Source organism: Setaria viridis, chromosome 7 (assembly GCF_005286985.2).
Source record: "Setaria viridis chromosome 7, Setaria_viridis_v4.0, whole genome shotgun sequence".
NCBI lineage: Eukaryota > Viridiplantae > Streptophyta > Magnoliopsida > Poales > Poaceae > Setaria > Setaria viridis.
Genome location: NC_048269.2, coordinates 29,957,828 through 29,980,058, shown reverse-complemented (window position 1 = coordinate 29,980,058; position 22,231 = coordinate 29,957,828). Strand labels below are relative to the sequence as shown.

The following is a 22,231-nucleotide window of genomic DNA, read 5'->3' as shown; positions in this document are numbered from 1 at the left end:
ATACGTAAAAAGATGAACTTAGCAAAATTGGTTCATCAATTTTAGAGTTTTGTACAGTTATATATGAATTATACAAATTTAAACCTATTGAAATTCATTTTTAGAATATAAACAACAAAACTTGCAAAAAACTTGCACAAAACCCCATGGCTTCCACTTAATTATCGTTCACGGTCGCTGAACTTTACAAAACAGCCCCCCTCCCCCGCCTTGGTCGAGGACAGGTGGGGTTGACCGGCGGCGAGCTTCTCCCGTGACAACGAGTACCCAGTTCGACTCGGCTCAGCACGACACATCCACTGGTGGTGTCATTGACGAGGGATGGGGACCCAAGGCGGTTATTAGCTCTTAACCAATCCATACCCAACGAAAGAGGATTTAATTGAGCATATTTAGCAACGGTTTAAAAATAGAAAGAATAATTAGTCCCTGTTCTTATTACATTTGCATGTAAGCTTAAGCATCCAACTCATTTTATTTGTCACAATATTGATCAATGTCATTGATAATCGAATCCATTTTTTCAGGGGAATGTTGGCTGTTTGGTGACTGGAAGTGTGACGATCAAGACTTTTGGTGCTTCTTCCTCAACGCCAGGTGTCCAGCCAAAAGTTGGTGTTGGTTGACGTTTATTTTTTCAATTGATTTTCCATGCAAACTACATGGTCGGAAAAGGGAGGTTGTGACCTTCTTTTGTTGCATGGTGCTTGTCCTACGAACAAGTTGTTAACTTTTTTAAAAAAAGAAAACAGTTCATGCTCATGTCCTGTGGTAAAATGGAGAATACGTTTTTGAATTTCCATCAACAACCACCGCGTTGCCGCATCCGCTCACCGCTGGGTGGTGTGCGGCAGCTCTCTTTCTGTCTTTCATTCTCTCATCGCAATTCGTTTGTTCACCGTCCCATCAATAATTCTGGTAACGCAAATACTAATAGCAATAGAGTTTTGAATGCGATTCACGCATTGCGTGGCCAGTGGTCAAAAGGAATTTGAATCCCATGCTTGACTTTGGCAAATGGTCATGGTTAAGTGTTTGGATCTTTAGTCCGGACTAAATTCATATCACATCAAATATTCGAAGGCTAATTAGAGAACTAAACATGAGCTAATTATAAAATTAATTACACAGATGGAGGTTAATTCGCGAGACGAATCTATTAAGCCTAATTAATTCATCATTAGCATATGTTTACTGTAACATCACATTATCAAATCATGAACTAATTACTTAATAGATTCGTCTCGCAAATTAGCCTCCATCTATGCAATTGATTTTGTGATTAATGTATGTTTAATACTCCTAATTAATATCTAAATGTTCGATGTGACAGGAATGTTAGGAACTCCTAGGGGGTGTTTGGATACGAGGTGCTAAACTTTAACAGTGTCACATCGGATATTCGGATGATAATTAGAAGAACTAAACATGAGCTAATTATAAAATTAATTGCAGAACCCTGTGCTAATTCGCGAGACGATTCCATTAAACCTAATTAATCCACCATTAGCAAATGGTTACTGTAGCACCATATTGTCAAATCATGGACTAATTAGGCTTAATAGATTCGTTTCACGAATTACACTCCAACTGTGCAATTAGTTTTGTAATTAGTCTATATTTAATACTTCTAATTAGCATCCAAACATCCGATGTGACGGGTGTTAAACTTTAACACGTTGGAGCCAAACAGGCCTAAAGAACCAAACACCCCTCAATCACATTACATGAACTATTGAAAGGCATGGTATCCCACATGTCACATGCTGACATGCCCTAGCTATGCTGGCAGTTGACATCTGAAAATATATATATTTATATCCATGAAGATTCGAGAAGATATGCGCAGGGTAGATGTTCTACTCTTGCAGTTGATCAACATGCAGCGCACATCAATTTAACGGCTAGCTATTATCCACTTGATTCCAACAAGGATATAGTACTCTTACTCTATACCCCCCACTTCTTTACAGTAGCTTCAGGGTCCAGATCGAGCAATATATCGTGCTAAATACAGCTCAGGGCAGGAGGGCACTGGAGCACCACTGTCAAACAGCACATGGCCCAGAGCTCATCTTCTGCCCCCTCTCACTCTCATCTAAGGTCAGGCTATGAACAAAGCTCGGCAGGCAACAGCACCTGGAGTACCATGCCTTCTCCTTCCGGCTCTTGGCGACCACGGTCGGCGTTAGTTCCGTGCTGCAAGTGGAGCTGGATGTGGATTCAGACACCGGCTTCCCGTCTGCAGCGACAGATTGCAACTGCTTCTTCTCATTCTTGCTGACATCGGTTCTTTCTTCAGGGCCATTTTGCATCGCCTCCTGCAGGAGCTCGGCTAGTTTCCTCCTGCCAGTTGGAGAAGGTTCTGGTGATTTGGACTTGTCTGAATTGTCCAGTTGAAAGATGTTGGTCATCACTGTTTGCATTCTAGGTTGGTAGTTCGGTGTGCTGCCACGAGATGGAGTGAAATCTGCATAAGAAAAGCACAACTTAGATTATGCAGCAACTGAAGCGAATCACATCACATGGGCTGGTAGGGATATCTACTTGTTCAACTATTGAACTTGAGTGCATCAGAACTCTCCTTACAACGTCAAAGCCCATGAATGAATGTGTTATGTTTCCAGGATATTGCTAGAGTGATTTGGTAAGGACCACATGGGATAGGTTATGAAACTTAAGGTGGGGGTCCATGTCCATAACTGTTAGATGCTAAGAAACATGATAGCGCCCAAAGACAAAATCAAAGGCATGACCTTTTTGTTTCGATAGCCAATCAAACTATAAATTAGGCCCCTTAGATTCTAGAGACAATTAAAGGTTGTATCATCAAGAACCTATCACAGCACATGCAATTTGCACGCAACAAGTGGAACAATCCACATGCACATGCTACTGATATAATAATAGGACAACCTAAAAAAGGGAATGGTAAGGTGCAAAAGTAATCACAGTATGATGGGCCAGGACAATTGCACACAACACAAGTATAGAAGAAAACTATGTCTTTGCCTATCTAAAACTACATTGAAGCTTCTTTTGGCAGTTACCAATTAAACATGTCAACGGTTTGATTACCTCCATTTACACTGTAAAAGTCATCCTCACAGTCTGAATCTAACCAAGCTCGAGACTTGAAGAACACTTCATCCTTGCTGCCTGCAAATTAAATTCCATAAGTTGCACTCTTGATTAAAAGAGTCACTATATTCATGTTATTGTACTTTCAGCTAAGTGGAGAGATAAATTCAATCAGCTTGGTATATGAGTGGGTATCAGTGAAGAGAACAATTTCAACTAAGCGAAATTCAGAACCATCAAGAGCTAGCAATTGATTTTGGGGAAAGAAACATTGAAGCACAGCCCATTGCAACTAAGCTATTCAAGAGGTTATTGGCAAGATCTTGATTCCCTCAACAAAGCCGTGTGCCATTTCAATTTAGGATTTAGTCAGCAATTTTACACGCACAAAAAAAAACTCCTCCATCCTAACGAAAGTACGAAACAACAGAAATAATCAGGCTGTAAAAAGCCTTCAGTCAATGGAGTAATCTACTTTGGATAGAAGAGATCATCGTCATTTAGAAAGCTTTAAATTTTCAAGAACAAATTGTAACAGCTAAAACTCCTCCATTAAAAGAAACCAAAATCAGTCAGTATATCAACAAAGATCCTTTTCCGTTCAAGATCGTCAGCCCCTGCAAAATTACGAAGCTAACTGATCTCCAGAAGAGATTAATGCAGCGATAACACTACACTTGGCTATCAAATCTTCCAGAGCCCAATAAATCAATAAACGAACCCAAAAGTCCCTTTTCATATAAAGAACTGACTGCCCATCTGCTTCTTTACTTCCAAAGATCCTCTCTAAACTATAGTAATAACTGACTGAAAAGATAAAGATCGGGACCTTGCTTCAGAAAACAACCAAAGAAAGCAAAGATTCATCACGCGTACTAGAATCCGGGCTCTTTGGGCCAAAACCTGCCCGCTGCTGCTCCCCCTCGGCCTTGGACTTGAGATCACCAAAGCCATCGCCAAACGGAGCAACGCCGTCGCCGCCCTTGCCGTTGGCGGCCTTCGCCTTGGTGGGCGACGCAAGAAACTGCTTCTTGGGGAAGCCTGAATCCTTGTTTTGAACCGAAGCGCAAGAACCCATCCCTGCTTTTCTCCCCTTTCAAGCGATGGCGGCGGCGACGAGACAGAGAGAGAGGCCGCCGTGGACAGGTGGATGTGGCGCGGAGTCTCCGGCGGCTCGGATGGATCTTGCGCTTCCGTGGACAAGGCCGTCGTCGCCCCCCGCCGCGCAGTCACCGCCAGTCGACGCCGCCCGCCGCCGCCAGTCGCCGCCTCTATCGTCGCCAGTCGCCGCCGCCATCGCCGCCAGTCGAGAGGTGGAAATGAGGAGACGCGAGGAGTAAAGGAAAAGGAAATAAGATAGGATAACGAAGAAAGATGTGATATATTTTAACAAAGTTATTTACTACCTATACTACTCATGCATGCTTTAAGCAGTGATCCTTCCATATAAATCCAAACGTAGTATTGTGAAAAAGACGTTCTATGAAGCGGTCGATGCCCCCTTTAGAACATCGCGCACCGTGGCGACTGAAGTGACCACATGGCTGTAGAGTGCCGGAGAACGTCGCAGAGCGGCCCCTCCGGAAGCAATACAGTGGTCGAGCCATCCCGCACACGGACCGTGGTCAGGATGCAGTAGGTGGGCAGCAGGGCATGCAGGGAGGTACAGTGTCAGCCCTCAATGTCACCTTCCAATGAGACATAATTCCTGCAAGCAAAGTCACCGAGGAGAAAAGCTTGATCAATATTTCTCCAGGAAAAGAACGGCATTTACAATGTCTACTGGCATCACAAAATGACCTCAGGGAAAGTGTAACAATCACCTCGTATATAAGCAAGCAAGTGTGAGCAGCATAGAATGCATGAAGCTACTCAGTCTTGGAAACTTTTGGAACCAATCGGTTCCTAGTTTTAGGTAACCAAAATCTGCTAAAACCTGAAGAAACGATCGGTTCAGTTCGGTCAGACTGAGCGCCCACCCCTAGCTACTCTGTTGATCTAGATGAGTGCAATGTGAAGGAACACTTGGTTCACAGCTGCTTAAGATGGCACTGGCAAGACCTGCCAATCATAGAACCACTAGGAACATCTGAAGTTGCTCCAGCTAGAGTAGTAGTTGTATGTTGATTACTGAAGTGCCAGAAATCTCCTTGAATCAACCAAATCTTTGTGCCAACACAGCTTGCATGCCAAGCTTGATCTAGAAAACTAAACTAGAGGAACAATACGAGAGTTTTCACATTAGCTGACTATGATATTTGTAACTGAATTCAAAGATTGAGTAGGCTCTTACTGTTGTCAGTAGCAACAATTAGGCAGATTTACACTTGCACAGTTGAGTAGCATACATTTCGTCACTTATCAGAAAAATAAATTGCTCTCCTGTGACATGGAAAGGTTAACACTTAAAACATAATTCATGGTAATTAAGAAAAAACTATGAATATCTAACTATCTGTAAAGCTACCTTAGGTGTTTGAGAATGGATATCTTATAAAACCTTCGTAAATATTTTTCCATCAAGGTTCACTGAATTGAAGAAAGAAAAGAAAAAGTTGTGAAAGAAATTTCGATTGAATTATCAAAAAGTGAAACTAAGCATAAAACAGGTTTTCTGCAACAATACCTCAGAAAACAAAGAAAAAAATAGTCAAAAAAGGTCCTATACAATCCGAAAATTACTATTCTGAAATACTGGCAAAATCAATAGATAACTTCAGAGCTAATATGTTGTGGATGCAGCCTATTTCTGCAGCAGTACACCAAGACAGCTTTAAAGTTGTTGGAGCAGCAAGCTGTTCTAAAACTGCTAAACTCACACATCAGTGTTCTGTGAGTGAGAAAACTCTCCATCAATAGTTTTTTATCAACTCTAATACAAAAAGTTTAAACTACTCAATAATTATAAGAAAAAGACATCCAAATAATTAGCAAAATAAGTTCCAATGGAGACTTTTTTTTGGAACTCTATGTGGCAGTACAAAAAGAAGTTTTATATTTTGCTTTCTAGGTTAGCTTCTGCCACTTCTTTTGCTTACATATGTTCCAATGGAGACTTTTGCGGATACTGAGAATACCTATGGACATAAGTCCATCAAACTCCAATAAGTATGCGAACTTGGAATACAGAAAATGAGACATCAGTGATACCATGTTGGTACAGCAAATTAGTCCAGCATTAAGCAAAGAAATTAGGATATCAGAAAAGCGTAAGGATGCAATATTTTCTGCAGCAATACATCAGAAAACAAAGGCCAGTAGTCAAAAAAGGTCCTACAATCTGAGAAGTATTATTCTGGTAAACTGGCAAAACCAATAAATAAATTCAGAGTTAATATGTTGGTCCTACAATCTGAGAAGTACTATTCTGGTGAACTGGCAAAACCAACAAATAAATTCAGAGTTAATATGTTGTGGATGCAGCCTATTTCTGTAGCAGTACACCAAGACAACTTGAAAGTTGTTGGAGCAACAAGCTGTTCTTAAACTGATAAACTCACACAGCAGGGTTCGGTGAGTGAGAAAATTGTCTACCAATAGCTTTTTATCAACTCTAATACGAAAAGTTTAAACTCCTCAATAATTATAAGAACAAGACATCCAAATAATTAGCAAAAACAATAGGCAGAGGATTAACAAAAAAATATGGATCAAATTTGTAGATATTTTGTGGGACTCTCGGATGATTTTGCATATAGGATACTAACCAGTTTATGTACAGGGTGTTTAGATATATCCTGCGATGTTCACGCTTGACAACCGAGAATCATGTATGGATACAATGAAATCCCAATTCAAACAATAGCCCTGCACAGTAGGTGAAACACAAGTGGGTTACTCGGAAGGAAACCATAACTGTAGTCAAATAAACAAAAAGAGAATAACTGATGTTCATAGGGTTAGGAAAAGCAAGGGAAATTGGTGACTAGGAAGTTCCACCTCTTTGTTACCTTGGGTAAATCAGGCTCTGACTATTGGAATGGTTCCTATCAACTTGCGGCAATGCCTTCTTAGTTCCTCGCTGTTCCCATCACCGACATCCAATTCTCGCAGCGAACTTGGAAGGTATTCCACCTTTGGAAGAGACCGGATGCCTGGGCAGTTCCAGATCACTAGTTTTTGCAGTGAATTTGGGAGGCACTCCTTGTGTATCGACCGGATGCCTTGACAATTGTATATCATCAACTCTAGCAGGGAACCTGGCAGGCCATCCTTGGGCAGCGAGCAGATGGCTTTACAAGTGTGGATGTATAAGCTCTTGAGGTTGGGAAGTCTGTGCAGTCCTGCAGGGAGGCACTGCAGCTTGTCGCACTGGCAAAATCTGATGCTCTCGAGGGAGGTGAGGAGCTGAAGGGTCTCCTCTTGCTCCTTTGTGAAGCGCTCCACCTCTTTGAGCCACGAAAAGCTCAATTTGGTGAGCGAGGAGGAGAGCAAGGCACAGATGGGCGCAGCAAGGACACCCGCGACGTCATCCGTGTCAAGCTCCTGTAGAATTTGGGGAACCAGCGAAGAACCAGCGAAGAATTTGGGGGTTTCGTGGACAGTTAATTCGGTGAGACGGCCTTGGGCGAGGAGAGACTGCAGTCCCTCGCCTTTAAGATCCCCACATTCCGATATGTGTAACCCTTTGAGAGAGGTGAGATTCGAGAGAGGGAGCAGCGTTTCCATGCCCTCCACGCCTACCAGAGCAAGGTATACCAGGGAGGTTGGGAAAGGGAAACAAGAAGAAGAGGAGGATGAATAGGAGGAGAGGAACCTGGGGCATCTCTCTATCTCTAATAAAGTGAGGGAGCTCAGACCTTGGAGGCCTCCACCTCCGGTTCGTCCTTCGTCTTCGTCGTGGTCGAGTAAACCTGGGAGACCTTGGAGGACCAAATTTTGGCAGTCCGAGATCCACAAACGTTGTAATAGGTGAGGCAGCAATAGTACCCCTTCTGATGTTGCTATTTCCTCCTCTGCTCTTGCGCCCTGCTGCTCTTGGTTAACTGAAATTGAGGGCGGTCTTGGCAGTGCTTCCGTCCTCTTATGCAGGCCCACAACGCCTAACCCTGTTAACTTCTCACACTTCAACATTCTGAACCAGAGGAGGTTTGGGAAGCAAGAGAACAGTCGTGTCAGTCGCTGCCCACTACCACCGTATCGCCCAATCGTGATATCTTTAACTGGAAATTGATATCCGGCATGACCATCACCTTCAGCCGAACAAAAGGCATCACCCATATCAATTATCCAGAGGCTCCTTAGGGATGATAGCTTTTCGAGGTGAACTAGTGACAAAGGAGGGCATCTCATCACCAGCAATTCTTCAAGTTTGGATAGGTTATGAAAGGCTAACACCCTCCAAAAAGCACTATCCAATGTGTCCTTTCCCTGAATTTCCAATCTATGTCCACCGAAAGACAGCTCCTTAATACCCGAACCAGCTCGTACAATCTTAGCTCTGCAAGTAGAGCTAGACCATGGAACACAAGGCAATGATGATAGCTTTGGACAATCTGTAATTTCGAGCTTTTCTAGTTTAGGAAACCAGGTCATGTTATCCTCAACGTCTTGTTCATATCCAGCACAATGTGAAAATGGCAATTCCATGAGTTCTGGGCAGTCTTTAATGACGAGTACTTCCAAGTGAGAGAACAAATCAGAAGGGCCATTTCCAACCCATTTTATCAATTTTGGTACCTTTTCCAGTTCTAGCCTCTTCAATTTTTTGAAGCTTTGTTCTCGTATACAGCTTTTACAATGTTCACCGACAAACCACATCTCTCCTAGAGGTGGAAATGTTTTCCAAGATACGTTACTCAGCCGAAGAGATTCCAAAGTTTTTACCGAGAGGTTCGTACCAAGCCATGAAGGGCAAGTGTCACCTCCATGCCCAGTAATAGATAGCTTGTAGAGATTGCTATGTGGCATAAGACTTTCAAGGATATTCTCTTCTCCTATAGGATCCTTATCGGAGCGATTAATATCCCAATCTAGTACGAGCTCTTGTAAATGGTGTTTTTGTATTAGTTTTATTGCAACTGCTTCTTCCTTTACTTTAACCTTTTCAAGATTGTAAATGCCCAGTACTTCAAGCTCTAGTAGTTCTGCTAGTTGCTTTAACTCAAAACCTTTATTTTCTTTCTTAGCTTCAAATCTTCTTAGTTCTCGCAGAAGTTTCAGGTTTCCCACATTGAGAATGTCTGAGTTAAGCCTAATATAACCAGGGACAAGAAAATGTTGCATGCTTACGAGGTTGCTTAAATATCTTGATGGCATAGGGCAGCCCCAGGAATCTTTAATGTCTAGGATCTTCAAGTGATATAGTCTTGAAATTGTTCCTGGTAGGTCTGTTTCCAGAAAATGGTAACTCCCCTTAATCCTTAGGTAACGAAGATGGACAAGCTTTGAAAAGTTGTGCCACATATCCTCCACAATATATGATGCTCCAGACAAAAAAATAGCACGAAGGGCTCTAGCTTTCTTAAACAAATTACCAAATGATTTGGAAAAACTCTCCACATTTTCACCAAACAACATCAATGTACGTATGTTTTCAATTTGTAGCCTTTTATCAAGTGCACCAAGATCCTTCTCACAGTCTTTGTAAGTAATTATATCCTCAACATCTTTGTTATCCACAATGATAGACAAGTGGCGTACCGATGCCGGGATATGTATAGACCTCACTTTAGATGTTTGTATGCTAAGACAATCGTACCGTGAAACTTTCACGGCCAGCTCATGTAATAGGTCATGGATAACATAATAATGACAGCCATTGTCTTTTTCGTTCCTTTTGAAAAATCCATAGTTGACCAAGTCAATCAAATAACTCTTGCCAACATCTTCTATTCTTGTGCTCTGATCACCCACATGTAAAACATCTAGTCCTATCCAAAAGTGAACTAACTCTTCACTTTCAAATTCGTAATCTTCAGGAAACAAAGCACAATAGGAAAAGCATTGCTTTAGGTTAAGTGGAAGATAATCATAGCTAATCTTCAACGCTGGCATAATGTCATTGTCACTGGTTTGGAGTTCCCATTCTTTGCTCTCTAGAACCCTTCTCCAATGCTCCAAAGTGAGCTGTTTTCTTAGTAATCTCCCTACAGTTTTTGCTGCAAGAGGTGAACATTTCAGTTTGACCCTTATTTCTTTCCCAATTTCACTTAACTCAGGATGCTCTGACCAGAACTCATGTCTGGTAGATACACATGCGTCAAAGAAATCCTTAAAATCTTGAGCTCCTAAACGATCCAACTGTATTTGAGAATCACCTGTCTTAACCATTTTGGCCACATCTGACATCCGAGTTGTGACTATAACCATATTACCTTTTCCTCCACCTTTTCTAAATGGTGCTAGTAGTTTTTCCCACTCATCCTCATGACACTTCCATATATCATCCAGGACAAGCAAAAACCGTTTACCTTTTAATCTTTGCTCAATTAGTTCTTGGTCACTACCACTTTTCTTTTCATCTTCGGGAATCTTTTTCACAGCTTCTTGTGCCAATCTATCTGCATTGAAATCCAGAGAGACGCATATCCAAATTGTAACTTGGAAATGGCTCCTCACTTCTTGGTACACATGTTGTGTGAAAGTTGTCTTCCCAATACCGCCCGGGCCAACAATTGGAAGCACAGTAAGTTCATTGGCAAAACATTCACCATGGGTAATGGAATCTACAACACTCTGTAGCTCTGTCTCCCTCCCATACAATCTAGGCTCTGTAATTTCCTCACTGGTTGTGGGCCGTTCCATGGTGGCAGTAGTGATACCTTTGGAGCCTATCAGCTCTAGATTAAGAACGGTTGAGACCTTAGCACAGATGGGATTGAGCTTCTTTACGATCTCTGTCATCCTTGTAGATATATCCACCCTATCAAACTTCAATTTTGGTATCTGTGCAGTTTGTCTTCCACGAGTAGCATCAGGCGAGCCTGAGGAGAGCTTGAATTTATTGGCAACGTATCTTCCAGTGTGGCGAGCATTGAGGAGGAGGTCACGGGCGCATCCCCCAGCGTGCTCGTTAGCGGCATGGTAGGTGCCGTCGAGCTCGTCCTGGATGCGGAAGTAGTCGAGCTCGTCGAGCACGTCGTCGGCGTCGTAGGCCAGCAGACGCAGCTTGAGCAGCAGGTCGTTGAGGGCCGGGTTGTCGATGTCCCTGCCACGGGTGTTGTTGAGCATGGCCTGCGCGTACTGCAGCTCCGTCATGAGGCCATCGACCTCGGAGCCGAGATTCTTGCTGGCCGCCCACGCCTCCAGGAAGCCGTCTGCGACGGGGGCGAGCGCCTTGCCCACCACCCACCGCGCCGCGCTGAACGCGAACTCCATCTTCACGAGTCACGCAGTGGTTCACAGGTTCCTTCTGGATCTGAAGGCAGAGAGAAAGGCATTTGCAATCGCAGAGAACAAATCAGTAACACGTGACAAGGATTCATTCGAGGAACATGAGAGAAAGAGGTGTACGTGTACCTACCACAAAACGGATGCACACCAGGGCTGGCACTCAGCCAGAGCGTGTGCTCAAATCTGTAGAGACTTCCTCAAAAGAGTAAGATCCGGCAGAGGAACGCGCAGAGCAGAGGTGTTGGAGAAGACACGTCCAGATCCGAAAACAGGACGTACAGCAGAGGACCGGACCGGGCGGAGAAGATGTCGTCGGACAAGGAGTCGTCGATGCCAAATCCCTCCTGGTTAGTAGTGCCATGCCATCTTGATTCTCATGGGCGTCGCTTCGGAACAGAGGAGGCTGGAATCTGGTAATGAAAGATGGTTTGGAATCAGGCAACAATCAGCACCTACGAGAGGCCAAACTAGCTATAGAATGAGGAGGATGCAAACTCACGACGAGAGGACTAATGAGCATACCTCATGCGTTCCCAAGGGTGTGCTGAGAACAATGGAGATGGCAGCGTGGAAGGACTGAGATGATGAACGGAACCAGCTTCCAAGTGAAGCCACTGCAACCAGCAGGCAACTCCTGTCCGGTGCCGGGTCGCTATCACGAGGCATCACCTTCAGGTCTCGCTCGCCGGCCAGCCACCATCCAGTGCCGGGTCGCTGTCACGCCAGCGCGGTGATGATGAGGCATCACCTTCAGGTCTCAGCTCGCGCGCCTGGCCAGCCGTTCCCCAGCAGTCACAAGCCAGTGACGGGCAGGCGGCGCGCTGCTGCAAACTGCAGGTGAAGCCGATGAGAGACCACTGTCGCGAAATAAAAAATGAGGTGTCTTTCTCCCTGACTTCGGCTTGTCCAGAAAACTCGACGTTACAGTATGTAATTATAGGTAATAGAGTCTGGGCCGCGCCGGACTAATTTTCTGATCAAACTTTCATTAAAAGAATTGAGGTGCATGTATTACCGTCAAGAGCGTGATATGTCTTGGGGAAAAAATAAAATTAATGGTACTAATCAGGTAGCTGCATGCGCTTATATTTAGTTTTTTATATTTTAACGTGACGGTAGAAATTATGATTCTAATAATAACGATTAATGTCTACAAGGAGTTGCGTAATTAATTCTACACTCCTCGGAAAGCCTGGCGCATGCTAATCACTTCAACAATAGTCAGAAGCTACTAACATTCCTTGTACAGGCTGGGGAAAAAAAAGGAATTTTTTGTTCAGAGGTCAGTATCTTCTAGCTTCTGTTTTGGTTACATCACTAGTTACAAACACCAGGTTCAACGGTTTCTTATTGACAGAACAGAGACAAGAGAAGATTGTAACATTAGTCAAAGATATAATTCTGACTATTGGACGAAAAATGAAAATATATCTGCCAGATTTTATTACTGGAAATTACATATACAGACACAGCTGGTGAAGATGTCTACGGTATGTACACTTCATTTTGCTTTATCCGACGGTGACTATAGCCTTTTATGTGTACATGCATAGCTTTGCTGAAGTTAGATGTGCTGAAGGTACTAAGATTTTTCCTGAAAAGTGACAAAGATAAGATAAGCCTCTTTTGGGCTTGCATGCGTCTCCTAGCAACCGCTGGGGCTTTCCGGACCGATGCGAGAGGCACTTCGATTTGCTGCTTTTTTTTTTATGAAACAGGAGGGTTTTATCCCTGCTGGTTATATATTAAGGCACTTCGATTTGCTGCTAATATGATGACATCTCTTTTTGCGGCAACGCAAGAACTTTAGCTGACCTTTCTCCAGCACCTTACATGTGAGGGAAAAGCTCGATTGTTTTGTTCTCCCATCAGCATCACCAGATATAGCTAGTTGTTTGTAGCCAATAACCTGATAATTCAGCACCATAGCCTACCAAGGACTCGAGAGTCTCAACTTGTGTTGTGTGCAAGAGACAATGCAATGGCTAGCCCTTTGTGTGTGTGTTTTTAGGAGGGTTACAACTCACAAGGACCACCACCAAATTGCCGCAATTTACGTGGTCCATGTCCTGCATACGGGCCCGGCAGTAGTTGCTCCTCTTTTCAAGATATTCCGGCACCAGATTAGTACTACAATGTCCAGAGCTTTTCAAACATGCATTACTGAAACGATGCTAATGTTTCATTCATCGGGCACCTGCTCACAATTTGTCACGTGCTATGTGGTATGAAATGGTGTTCAGATATAAACAGGAAATTACTTGAATTTTGGTTCCTCGAAAAATCTATTGGAAGTCTTTGGAGATGGGAAATGAGAAAACGAGGCTCCACTCGGACCGGACCACACACATACTACTCCTTCCATCAAATTACAAGTTGTTCCAATTTTCTTGGAGAGTTAAAACATCTCAAGTTTGACCAAATTTATACAATAAAATACTAATATTCATGATACCAAATAAGTACCGTTAGTTTTTTCATTAAATATATTCTCATAGTATATCTATTCGGTGCATAAATCTTTGTGATCTTCTTTATAATTTTGATCAAACATAAAATAGTTTGACTCTCCAAGAAAATTAGAATAACTTATAATTTGCAAAAGTGGGAGCACCAGTCCAATGAGATGGCTCTCTCCTGGGGATTATGACTGGGAATGATGAGGTCGCCCACTATTTGATGTTATCTCTCTGCAGAAAGTTACAAGAGATAATACAAAAGAAGCTGGGCCTCGTTTAGTTCACTCCTAAATCCTAACTTTGGCACTACGCAAAAAGAAGATTCCTCATCACATCAAACTTGCGGTACATGCATGGAGTACTAAATGTAGACGAAATTAAAAACTAATTGCACAGTTTTATTGTACATTGCGAGACGAATCTTTTGAGCCTAATTAGTCAATATTTGGACAATAATTCACGAATACAAACGAAACGCTACAGTTGCACTACAGTAATTTTGGTTGTCCAAAGTTGGGCAACTAAACAAGACCATAAATGCGCAACTGTAGCTTTTCGTTTGTATTTGTGAATTATTGTCCAAACATTGACTAATTAGGCTCAAAAGATTCATCTCGCAAAGTACAATAAAACTGTGCAATTAGTTTTTTATTTCGTCTACACTTAGTACTCCATGCATGTACTGCAAGAGATGCGATGGAAAATCTTCTTTTTCATAATATTAAAGTTGGGAACTAAAGAAAGGCCTTTCTTGCTTTGTTTTCTGTCTTGTCTTGTTCTTCACGGTGGCCTTGCAGCCGTTGGGGTCTTGGGAGCTGTGTTGCGGTGCGTGGGCGTGGCAGCTGCCAGGGCAGGGCAAGAGCTAGCCATAGCTGTCGAGACTGACACCGTACATTGGTGCTTGATCCAATTTAACATTGTTAGCTACTCCCATAATACTATTAATTTGAGCTTAAGTCGATCTGATTGGATGTTTCTTTTGCACATATGCTTAAGTCCCGTTTGGATACCAAGAGCTAAACTTTAGTCTATATCACATCAGATGTTTGATCCTAATTAAGGAGGTGTTTGGATACGAGTATTAAACTTTAGGAAGGTCATATCGGATGTTCGAATGCTATTAGGATGAGTAAACATGAGCTAATTATAAAACTAACTGCAGAACCCATATACTAATTCGCGAGACGAATCTATTAAGCCTAATTAATCCATGATTAGCACATGTTTACTGGAGCAGCACATTGTCAAATCATGGACTAATTAGGCTTAATTAATTCATCCCGCGAATTAGACTCCATCTGTGCAATTAGTTTTGTAATTAGACTATATTTAATACTTCTAATTATGGGGCGTTTGGTTCCCTTTGCTTATTTTTAGCACGTGTCACATCAAATATTTAAACACTAATTAGGAGTATTAAATGTAGACTATTTACAAAACCCATTACATAAGTGGAGGCTAAACGGCGAGACGAATCTATTAAGCCTAATTAATCCATCATTAGCAAATATTTACTGTAGCAACATATTGTCAAATCATGAACTAATTAGGCTTAATAGATTCGTCTCGTCGTTTAGCCTCCACTTATGTAATGGATTTTGTAAATAGTCTACGTTTAATACTCCTAATTAATATCTAAATATTCGATGTGACGGGTGCTAAAAATAAGTCAGAGTAACCAAACACACCCTTAGTATCAAACATCCGATGTGACAAGTACTAAACTTGGGTGTTTCCAAACACCCCCTAAGAGTATTAAATATAAGGTAATTACAAAACTAATTGTACAGATGAAGGCTAATTCGCGAGATGGATCTATTAAGTCTAATTAGTCCATGATTTGATAATGTTGTGCTACAGTAACCATTTGCTAATGATGGATTAATTAGGTTTAATAGATTCGTCTTGTAAATTAGCCTAGAGCTTCTGTAATTAATTTTATAATTAGTTCATATTTAGTCCTTCTAATTAGCCTCCAACATTAGCTCAACGATCAAACACATGATCAATCAATTAGAAAAAGGAAAAGAAAAACTATCACTCTCCAGAAAAGCTGCACCCTAGTACGCTCTTTTTGTTCGCATCGGTTGGGTGGTCGGGGTGCGGCGATGAAAAGAGACGTTCCACTTCCACAACACCACAGAGAGGAGAGAGAACTCGAACGGGGGATGCAGCACGCAGCCAGCAGCCCTCTCTCTCTCTATTTCAGAAGTTGTTTGAGTATAGGTGCTAAATTTTAGCAGCGTCATGTTGGATATTCGGATGTTTATTAGGAGGATTAAATATGAGCTAATTATAAAACTAATTGCAGAATCCTATACTAATTCGCGAGACGAACCTATTAAGCCTAATTAATCCATCATTAGTAAATAGTTACTATAGCACCACATTATCAAATCATGGACTAATTAGGCTTAATAGATTCATCTCGCGAATTAGACTCCATCTATGCAATTAGTTTTGTAATTAGTCTATGTTTATTATTCCTAATTAGCATTCAAACATCCGATATGGCAGGTGATAAATTTTAGTGGAGTGCATCCGAACACCCCTTCAGTCTCGTCCATCATGGTAGTAGGTAGTTGCTGCTGATCTGATACCCGCTGGTTCTTGGGGCTCGTTTGGGTGGAAGCCCGCGTCGGCCAGGCCAAATATTGGCCGTGGACTGCAGGCGAGCTTGCCGATTGGATTAAGGCCATGATTTGGCCGCACCCAGCTCGCCTGCCCGCTGCGCAGTAACTCTGGGCAAATTATCCGCTACCTGTTACCCGAACCTAAACTATCCGGATCCGGATCCGAAAAACCTGAACTTGCAGTGCTCGATGTTTAGTTCGGATAGCGACTCGTATTACCTGATTTTAATTTGGGTAATTCAGGTAAATGTACCTGGTATCCGAACTATCCAAAATGTCCATTTGTCCAAACTCCAAACATCCCCCCGGCCCGGCTCAACAGGCAACAGTGGCAGGCGCAACGCCTCAACTGCTCAATCCAGCGGTCCAGCCGATCCTCATTCAGTCATTCGGTCACCCGCCGCTCGTCTACTCCGCGACTCGTCCAAAACCTAGCCGCCACTTGCCCACTCCGCCGCTCCGCATCTCCGCCGCTAGGGCGCCAGGCCGCCAGCGGCTACCGCAGCCTTGTCGGAGTCGGAGCGCCAGAGCTCGGAGGCCGGAGGCGGAAGCACCGGAGGCCGAAGCGGTGAAGGGGCGCGGGCGAAGCCGCGAAGGCCGAAGGGGCGTTGACGCTCGACGGTGTGACGCGGAGCGACCTCATCAACGCCGGCTCTCCGTCCCCGCACGTCGACCTCAAATTTTGTGATGGTTGCTGACTTGGTGTGTGTGATTTTATACTTTCGGGTATATTGGGTATACCCAAACCCGAACCCGAAATTGCGGTACCCGAAAACACGAGCACTAATTTTTTGAGTTGTTATCGGATAATACTGTTCATTACCAAATTTCCTAAAACGTGAACTACCCGACCCGAATTATTCGGGTAACCCGAACGCCCAGAGTGACTGCACAGTTCATTTTCGCTGCCCTGCGTGGCTGATTTCAGGGCGGCCGCCAAAATTTGGCCGGCCAATGGATTGGCAGGGCACATAATGGTCTATTCCAAACGCGCCCTTGGTTCGGATGGATGGGCCGGTTCCGGAGAAGAGAGTGGAGAGCGGCGGCGGCCATGGCCAAGCTTCGGACATGGGAGCAGAGCACCGTGGGAGAGTACAAATCAGATCACAGGAGAAGGCATGCAGTTGGATGTTTGCTTCTACTCCTGCCTCGCTCGCTCGTCAGGGAGGGGCCTAGGGGCCAGTCCGGGGAATCCTGGCCTGCATTCTTTTCTGTCACACGACGGGGCCAGCCGCACATCCCCAGGTAGGCTCCACAGTACACAGGCGCCCTCTCTCTCCGACTTTTTTGTTTTTTAACTTTTTTGCGAAAGATTCTCACAAATATGCTCGAACCAATTTAAAAAATGGACCCAAGCTTGGCGCCAAGCTTACACGTCTCGGCGCCAGCCACCCTGGCGCCAAGGTCCATGCGCAGCTGCTGACGCGGATGCCAACGTGGCGGAGCCTTGACGCCGTGGATCTTGGCGCCGAGCTATCTACCCCGTACCTCTTCGCGTTTCGAACTAAACAAGTATAATTATTCTAAGGAGTGTGCAACAAACTAAGCTGTGGTTCAACTGGTTAGGAGGTGGGCTTCTTATCCTGGAGACCTGAGTTCAAACCCCTGTGTTGAACGAATCCCACCTCCTAACCAGTTGAAACACAGCTTAGTTTGTTGCACACTCATCCGAATAATTATACTTGTTTAGTTCGAAACGCGAAGAGGTACGAGGTAGATAGCTCGGCACCAAGATCGACGGCGCTAAGCTTGGTGCCAAGATCCACGGCGCCAAGGCTTGGCGCCATGATGGATGGCGCCAAGCCCCCGCCACATCGGCACCCGCGTCAGCAGCTGCGCATAGACCTTGGCGTCAGGATGGCTAGCGCCGAGATGTTGTAGCTTGGCGTCAGCATGGATAGCGCCAAGCTAAGGGTCCATTTTTGGAATTGGTTCCGCCAGGAGCCTATTTGTGAGAATCTTCCGCAAAAAGAGCTAAAAAAACAAAAAAGATGGCGGACCGAGCTCCTGGTCGCTGCCCCACATAAAAGCTCAAAAGCAACCCCTTATCTCTCTCTCCTTTTCTTCTGTTGTTCGCATTCGGGGGCACTCCTCGATCGATCATGAAAAAAACTAAGGGTGTTTGGGAGGGGGTTAAATTTAGCTCCCCATTTTAGTCAAATTTTAGCGTCTTGCTCCTATTGCTCCTAAATAGGAGGTTTAAAATAGGAGAGCCCCTCCAAGGATGCTAAAATGGATTAAAGGGACTAAAAGTGTCCCATTGTCCAAAATTCCTCCCCTTCCCCTCCAACACCCCCTCTCTCTCCTTCGCATCTCCTCCTACCCCACGCTCGGCGCGGCTGGGGAAGGTGGGGAGTTGAGGGAGAGAAAGGGAAGAGAGATGAGGGGTATTATTATCTTTTGTCAACCAAAGTGCTAAAGTTTAGCCCCTCGCCCATATACCCCAGTGCTAAACTTTAGCCTTTCATTTAATTTAAGTGGGCTAAACTTTAGCTCCTTCCTCCCAACTTAAGGGCCTGTTTGGCAACCATGTGTTAAAGTTTAACACCTGTCACATCGGATGTTTGGATGCTAATTAGGAGTATTAAACATAGGCTAATTACAAAACTAATTGCACAGATGGAGTGTAATTCACGAGACGAATCTATTAAGCCTAATTAGTCCATGATTTGACAATGTGGTGCTACAGTAACTAATTGCTAATGATGGATTAATTAGGCTTAATAGATTCGTCTCGCGAATTAGCACAGGGTTCTGCAATTAGTTTTATAATTAGCTTATGTTTAGTTCTCCTAATTAGCATCCGAACATCCAATGTGACACTGTTAAAGTTTAACACCTTGTATCCAAACACCCCCTAAGTACAGTCCCTGCCTCTCTCTCTCTCTTAAGAAATGGGACCTATCGATCTGGGATCTTTGGGCAGGGACCATGGGCGGGCATCAAGGCCCTGCCAAAGAAGACAGGCAGTGGATGTGCACGCGTCCATCCGTAGTTGGGGCTGGGAGCGTTTGCAACTTCGCAATTCGGTGGGTGTGGGGGCCCAGAAAGACAGAGAACTGGAGCCGGGGGGTACCGGAAGACGGGAAGAGGGGAGGAGGAAAGAAAGGGAACGAATGCGAAGCCTCTCTGTGCGCTGTGCAGATGCACCTCTGATTGACCGTGCTTCCAGCTAGCCTTGCATCTCCGATCTCTCCTCAACATCAATCTGAATAAAAACGCGAGAGCGAGAGCAGGCTGCGCTGCCATGGCCCCGGCCATGGCCACCGCCTCCGCCTTCCCCTAGCTGCTCGGGGTTGGTGCCGGTCAGGTAACTCCTCGTTGGAGTTCTTTCTGTTGGTGGTTCTATGGTCTCGCTGACCCTCTTCTCAGAGACGCTTCTTGGGCTTCTTTTTTCCTCCACCCCTGGTGACTGAACTTCTTCTGCCCGCTGCTCGGTTCCCTTTGCTCTTGGTTCTTCTTGGGTTGGTCTTCATGGCTTCTTTCAAGTTCGTTCAGAGTCATGGTTTTGCCTTTGCTGCCAAGGTGAAGGATCTGCTTGGATCACAAGTGGTCCAATCTAAGTCTGCTCAGCATCAAGGGTTCTCTCTGGTGATAGCGTTCAGCAGGAACAATTTCCGGCTGACCCCGTCCTCTGTGAGCCGTTGTCTCCAAGCAATTCTCGGTGGGCATGCATCGGGTTTTCTTGTTTCTCAGCTGGGGCCTCAAGTCTTCAAGTTCCATGTTTTCTCTAAACATGTTGGTTTTCTCTGTATGGACCTCAAGGATTTCTCTTGCGATGGTTTTCATGTTGGGTTTTTCTTCCACAACTCCTCCGGTCTAGTGCAGGCTTTCTCCTTTGCCAAGAAACTTTCTGGATCTGCTTATCACTGGGAGCTTGTGCGCCCCAGAAAAGGAAAAGCGGTTTCTTTTGTTAATGATCAGGCTCTGTGGCAATCCGATGATTCCCGGCAAGTTAGTTCCAGCAAATTGATCAAGTATGATAAGGTTCCTCAAGATTCCAATGGTTTTTGCTTCTATGGAAGCTCCTCTCATGCATCTAAGGGCTTTCATGTGGATAGTTGTCCTTCTCTGGCATCAAAAGGTTGCTCTTCCTCAGGTTTCAACCGGTCTTATGCGGAAGCTGTGAAGCTAAATTTGAACCAAGCCTCTCCCCTCTCAGGTGCCAATTTGATTCCCCTTGGAGGACGCCCCCGTCCTTGCAATCCAGCCCCCATGGTTGGCACCTCCTCAACCTCGGATCGACCCTTACAGTTGGCTCCGGTGAAAGTCAGACAATCGGTTTTCGAACGGCTGGGCTCCCCAAGTTTGAATCGGTCAACTGTGAGGGATAATAGGCCGGTTGTAGGGCGCGGGCCTCCAGTTTCTAGGATCCCTAGCTTCGGCTTTGCTGGTCCTGGAGTCTTCAGGTGTTCCCGATGTCTATCTCCCAACCACCTAAGATCTTCTTGTGTCAGTCGTATCTCCTGCTGGCACTGTAAAAAGCAGGGACACATCCGTAATGACTGCAAAGCCTACCACGACCTTCAAGGTTTCATTAAGCGCTGTGGCGACTCTTTCGGCTGCTCTTTTTCTCCTTGCATCTCAGCTGGAGATTGGCCCTCAAATTGCCATCTTACTTGGTTCAAGGCCGGCCCATCTCCAGGACAGCGGCCCACCTCACCTGCCCAACCTCCGGCTCCTCTGCCCGGAATTGCAACCGTCGCTCCCCTTCTGACCCCTTCGTCTTCGTTGGGTCCCCTTGCTCTGCAGCTTTTCCCCCCAACTCCAGAGAACTTTGACACCTGCCGTCCCCCACCTCTCCCCTCAGCACCCATGGCTTTCCTCAACATAGACCCTCAGCCGATGATGCTTGCAGGGTTTAACAGAGTCATCATCCATGGACGTCAGCCATTTGCTCGGGTCGTCCACCCCAGGGCGGTTCCAAGAAACGAAAATCTGGCAGTTGTCATAGTGACAAATCTCCCCCCTGGTGAGATCCTCTTTGGTCCTCTGCGCAATGTCGTTTTACAATTTTTGGAACATGATTTGGGGCTGGAGGTGCTGGATGTTCAGCGGTGTCCCTTTGGAAGGGGGCAAGCTTATGTTCGGTTGGGTTGTCCGTCAGATAGAGATGCTTTAATCGCTCAGAGCCCTCATTTCCGCAATGGTTTTGCTTTCTCGTTTGTTCAGCACAATAGAGCAGCAAATGCTAGAAGGGTCACTTTTAATAGAGAATGCTGGCTAATGCTCATTGGGTTCCCCCTAGATAGCTGCTCAGCCCGTGAAATTGAAGATGCTATTAGTTCTTTTGGCAGAATGATTCTGTGGCAAAAAGATAATGTGCTGGCAAGAGTTATCATAAAAGCAAGAGTGACGGATCTCACAGATGTACCACATTATCTTATCCTCTCCGAAGGAGATGATTTTGAAGGGGTCTCATTCACAGTCCAATGTGAAATTTTGCAACAGAACCTGTTGGGGGGATTCCTGCAAGATGAGGATCTCCCCCCAGGGGGACTAGATGACAACTTTATCTTTCCAGGTATCCAGCATCAAGGCCCACCAAATCAGCTTGATAACGACCAGAATCCGGCCTTGCAACAGGAGGGGGGTCTTCCCGACCTGAATGTCAACCCACAGGACAACCATAACAACCATAATATGCAAGAGGATGATCTGATGGAGGACTTGGTTGATGAGGACTTGGTTGATGAGGAAGATCCTGATGATGAGGCAATGCTG

At 44.6% G+C, this 22,231-nt stretch overlaps 1 protein-coding gene across 20 annotated transcripts; it reads right to left on the bottom strand.

Annotated features, from left to right (window-relative positions):
• Window positions 1–1,792: 1,792 nt before the first annotated feature.
• On the bottom strand, window positions 1,793–12,137 carry LOC117863513 (uncharacterized protein At3g27210). Of its 20 annotated transcripts, none has more exons than XR_011898676.1 (9): window positions 11,938–12,137; window positions 11,546–11,825; window positions 7,021–11,440; window positions 6,789–6,888; window positions 6,120–6,198; window positions 5,549–5,610; window positions 5,375–5,463; window positions 4,905–5,294; window positions 4,444–4,789 (listed from the first exon to the last, which is right to left on the bottom strand). XR_011898676.1 is itself a non-coding variant. In XM_072294864.1 (8 exons), the coding sequence occupies exons 6-8, from the start codon at window positions 4,157–4,159 to the stop codon at window positions 2,049–2,051; spliced, it is 705 nt and encodes a 234-aa protein (XP_072150965.1). In that variant the 5' UTR covers window positions 4,160–4,352; window positions 4,488–4,789; window positions 4,905–5,294; window positions 5,375–5,463; window positions 5,549–5,610; window positions 6,789–6,891; the 3' UTR covers window positions 1,793–2,048. The 20 variants fall into 20 exon arrangements, 4 of the variants coding, with proteins under 4 accessions (XP_072150965.1, XP_072150966.1, XP_072150967.1 ...); XR_011898670.1 differs by having other exon boundaries at window positions 7,032–11,440; window positions 11,938–12,133; XM_072294864.1 differs by lacking the exons at window positions 6,120–6,198; window positions 7,021–11,440; window positions 11,546–11,825; window positions 11,938–12,137 and adding exons at window positions 1,793–2,470; window positions 3,079–3,159; window positions 3,958–4,352 and having other exon boundaries at window positions 4,488–4,789; window positions 6,789–6,891.
• Between the last annotated feature and the right edge of the window lie 10,094 nt (window positions 12,138–22,231).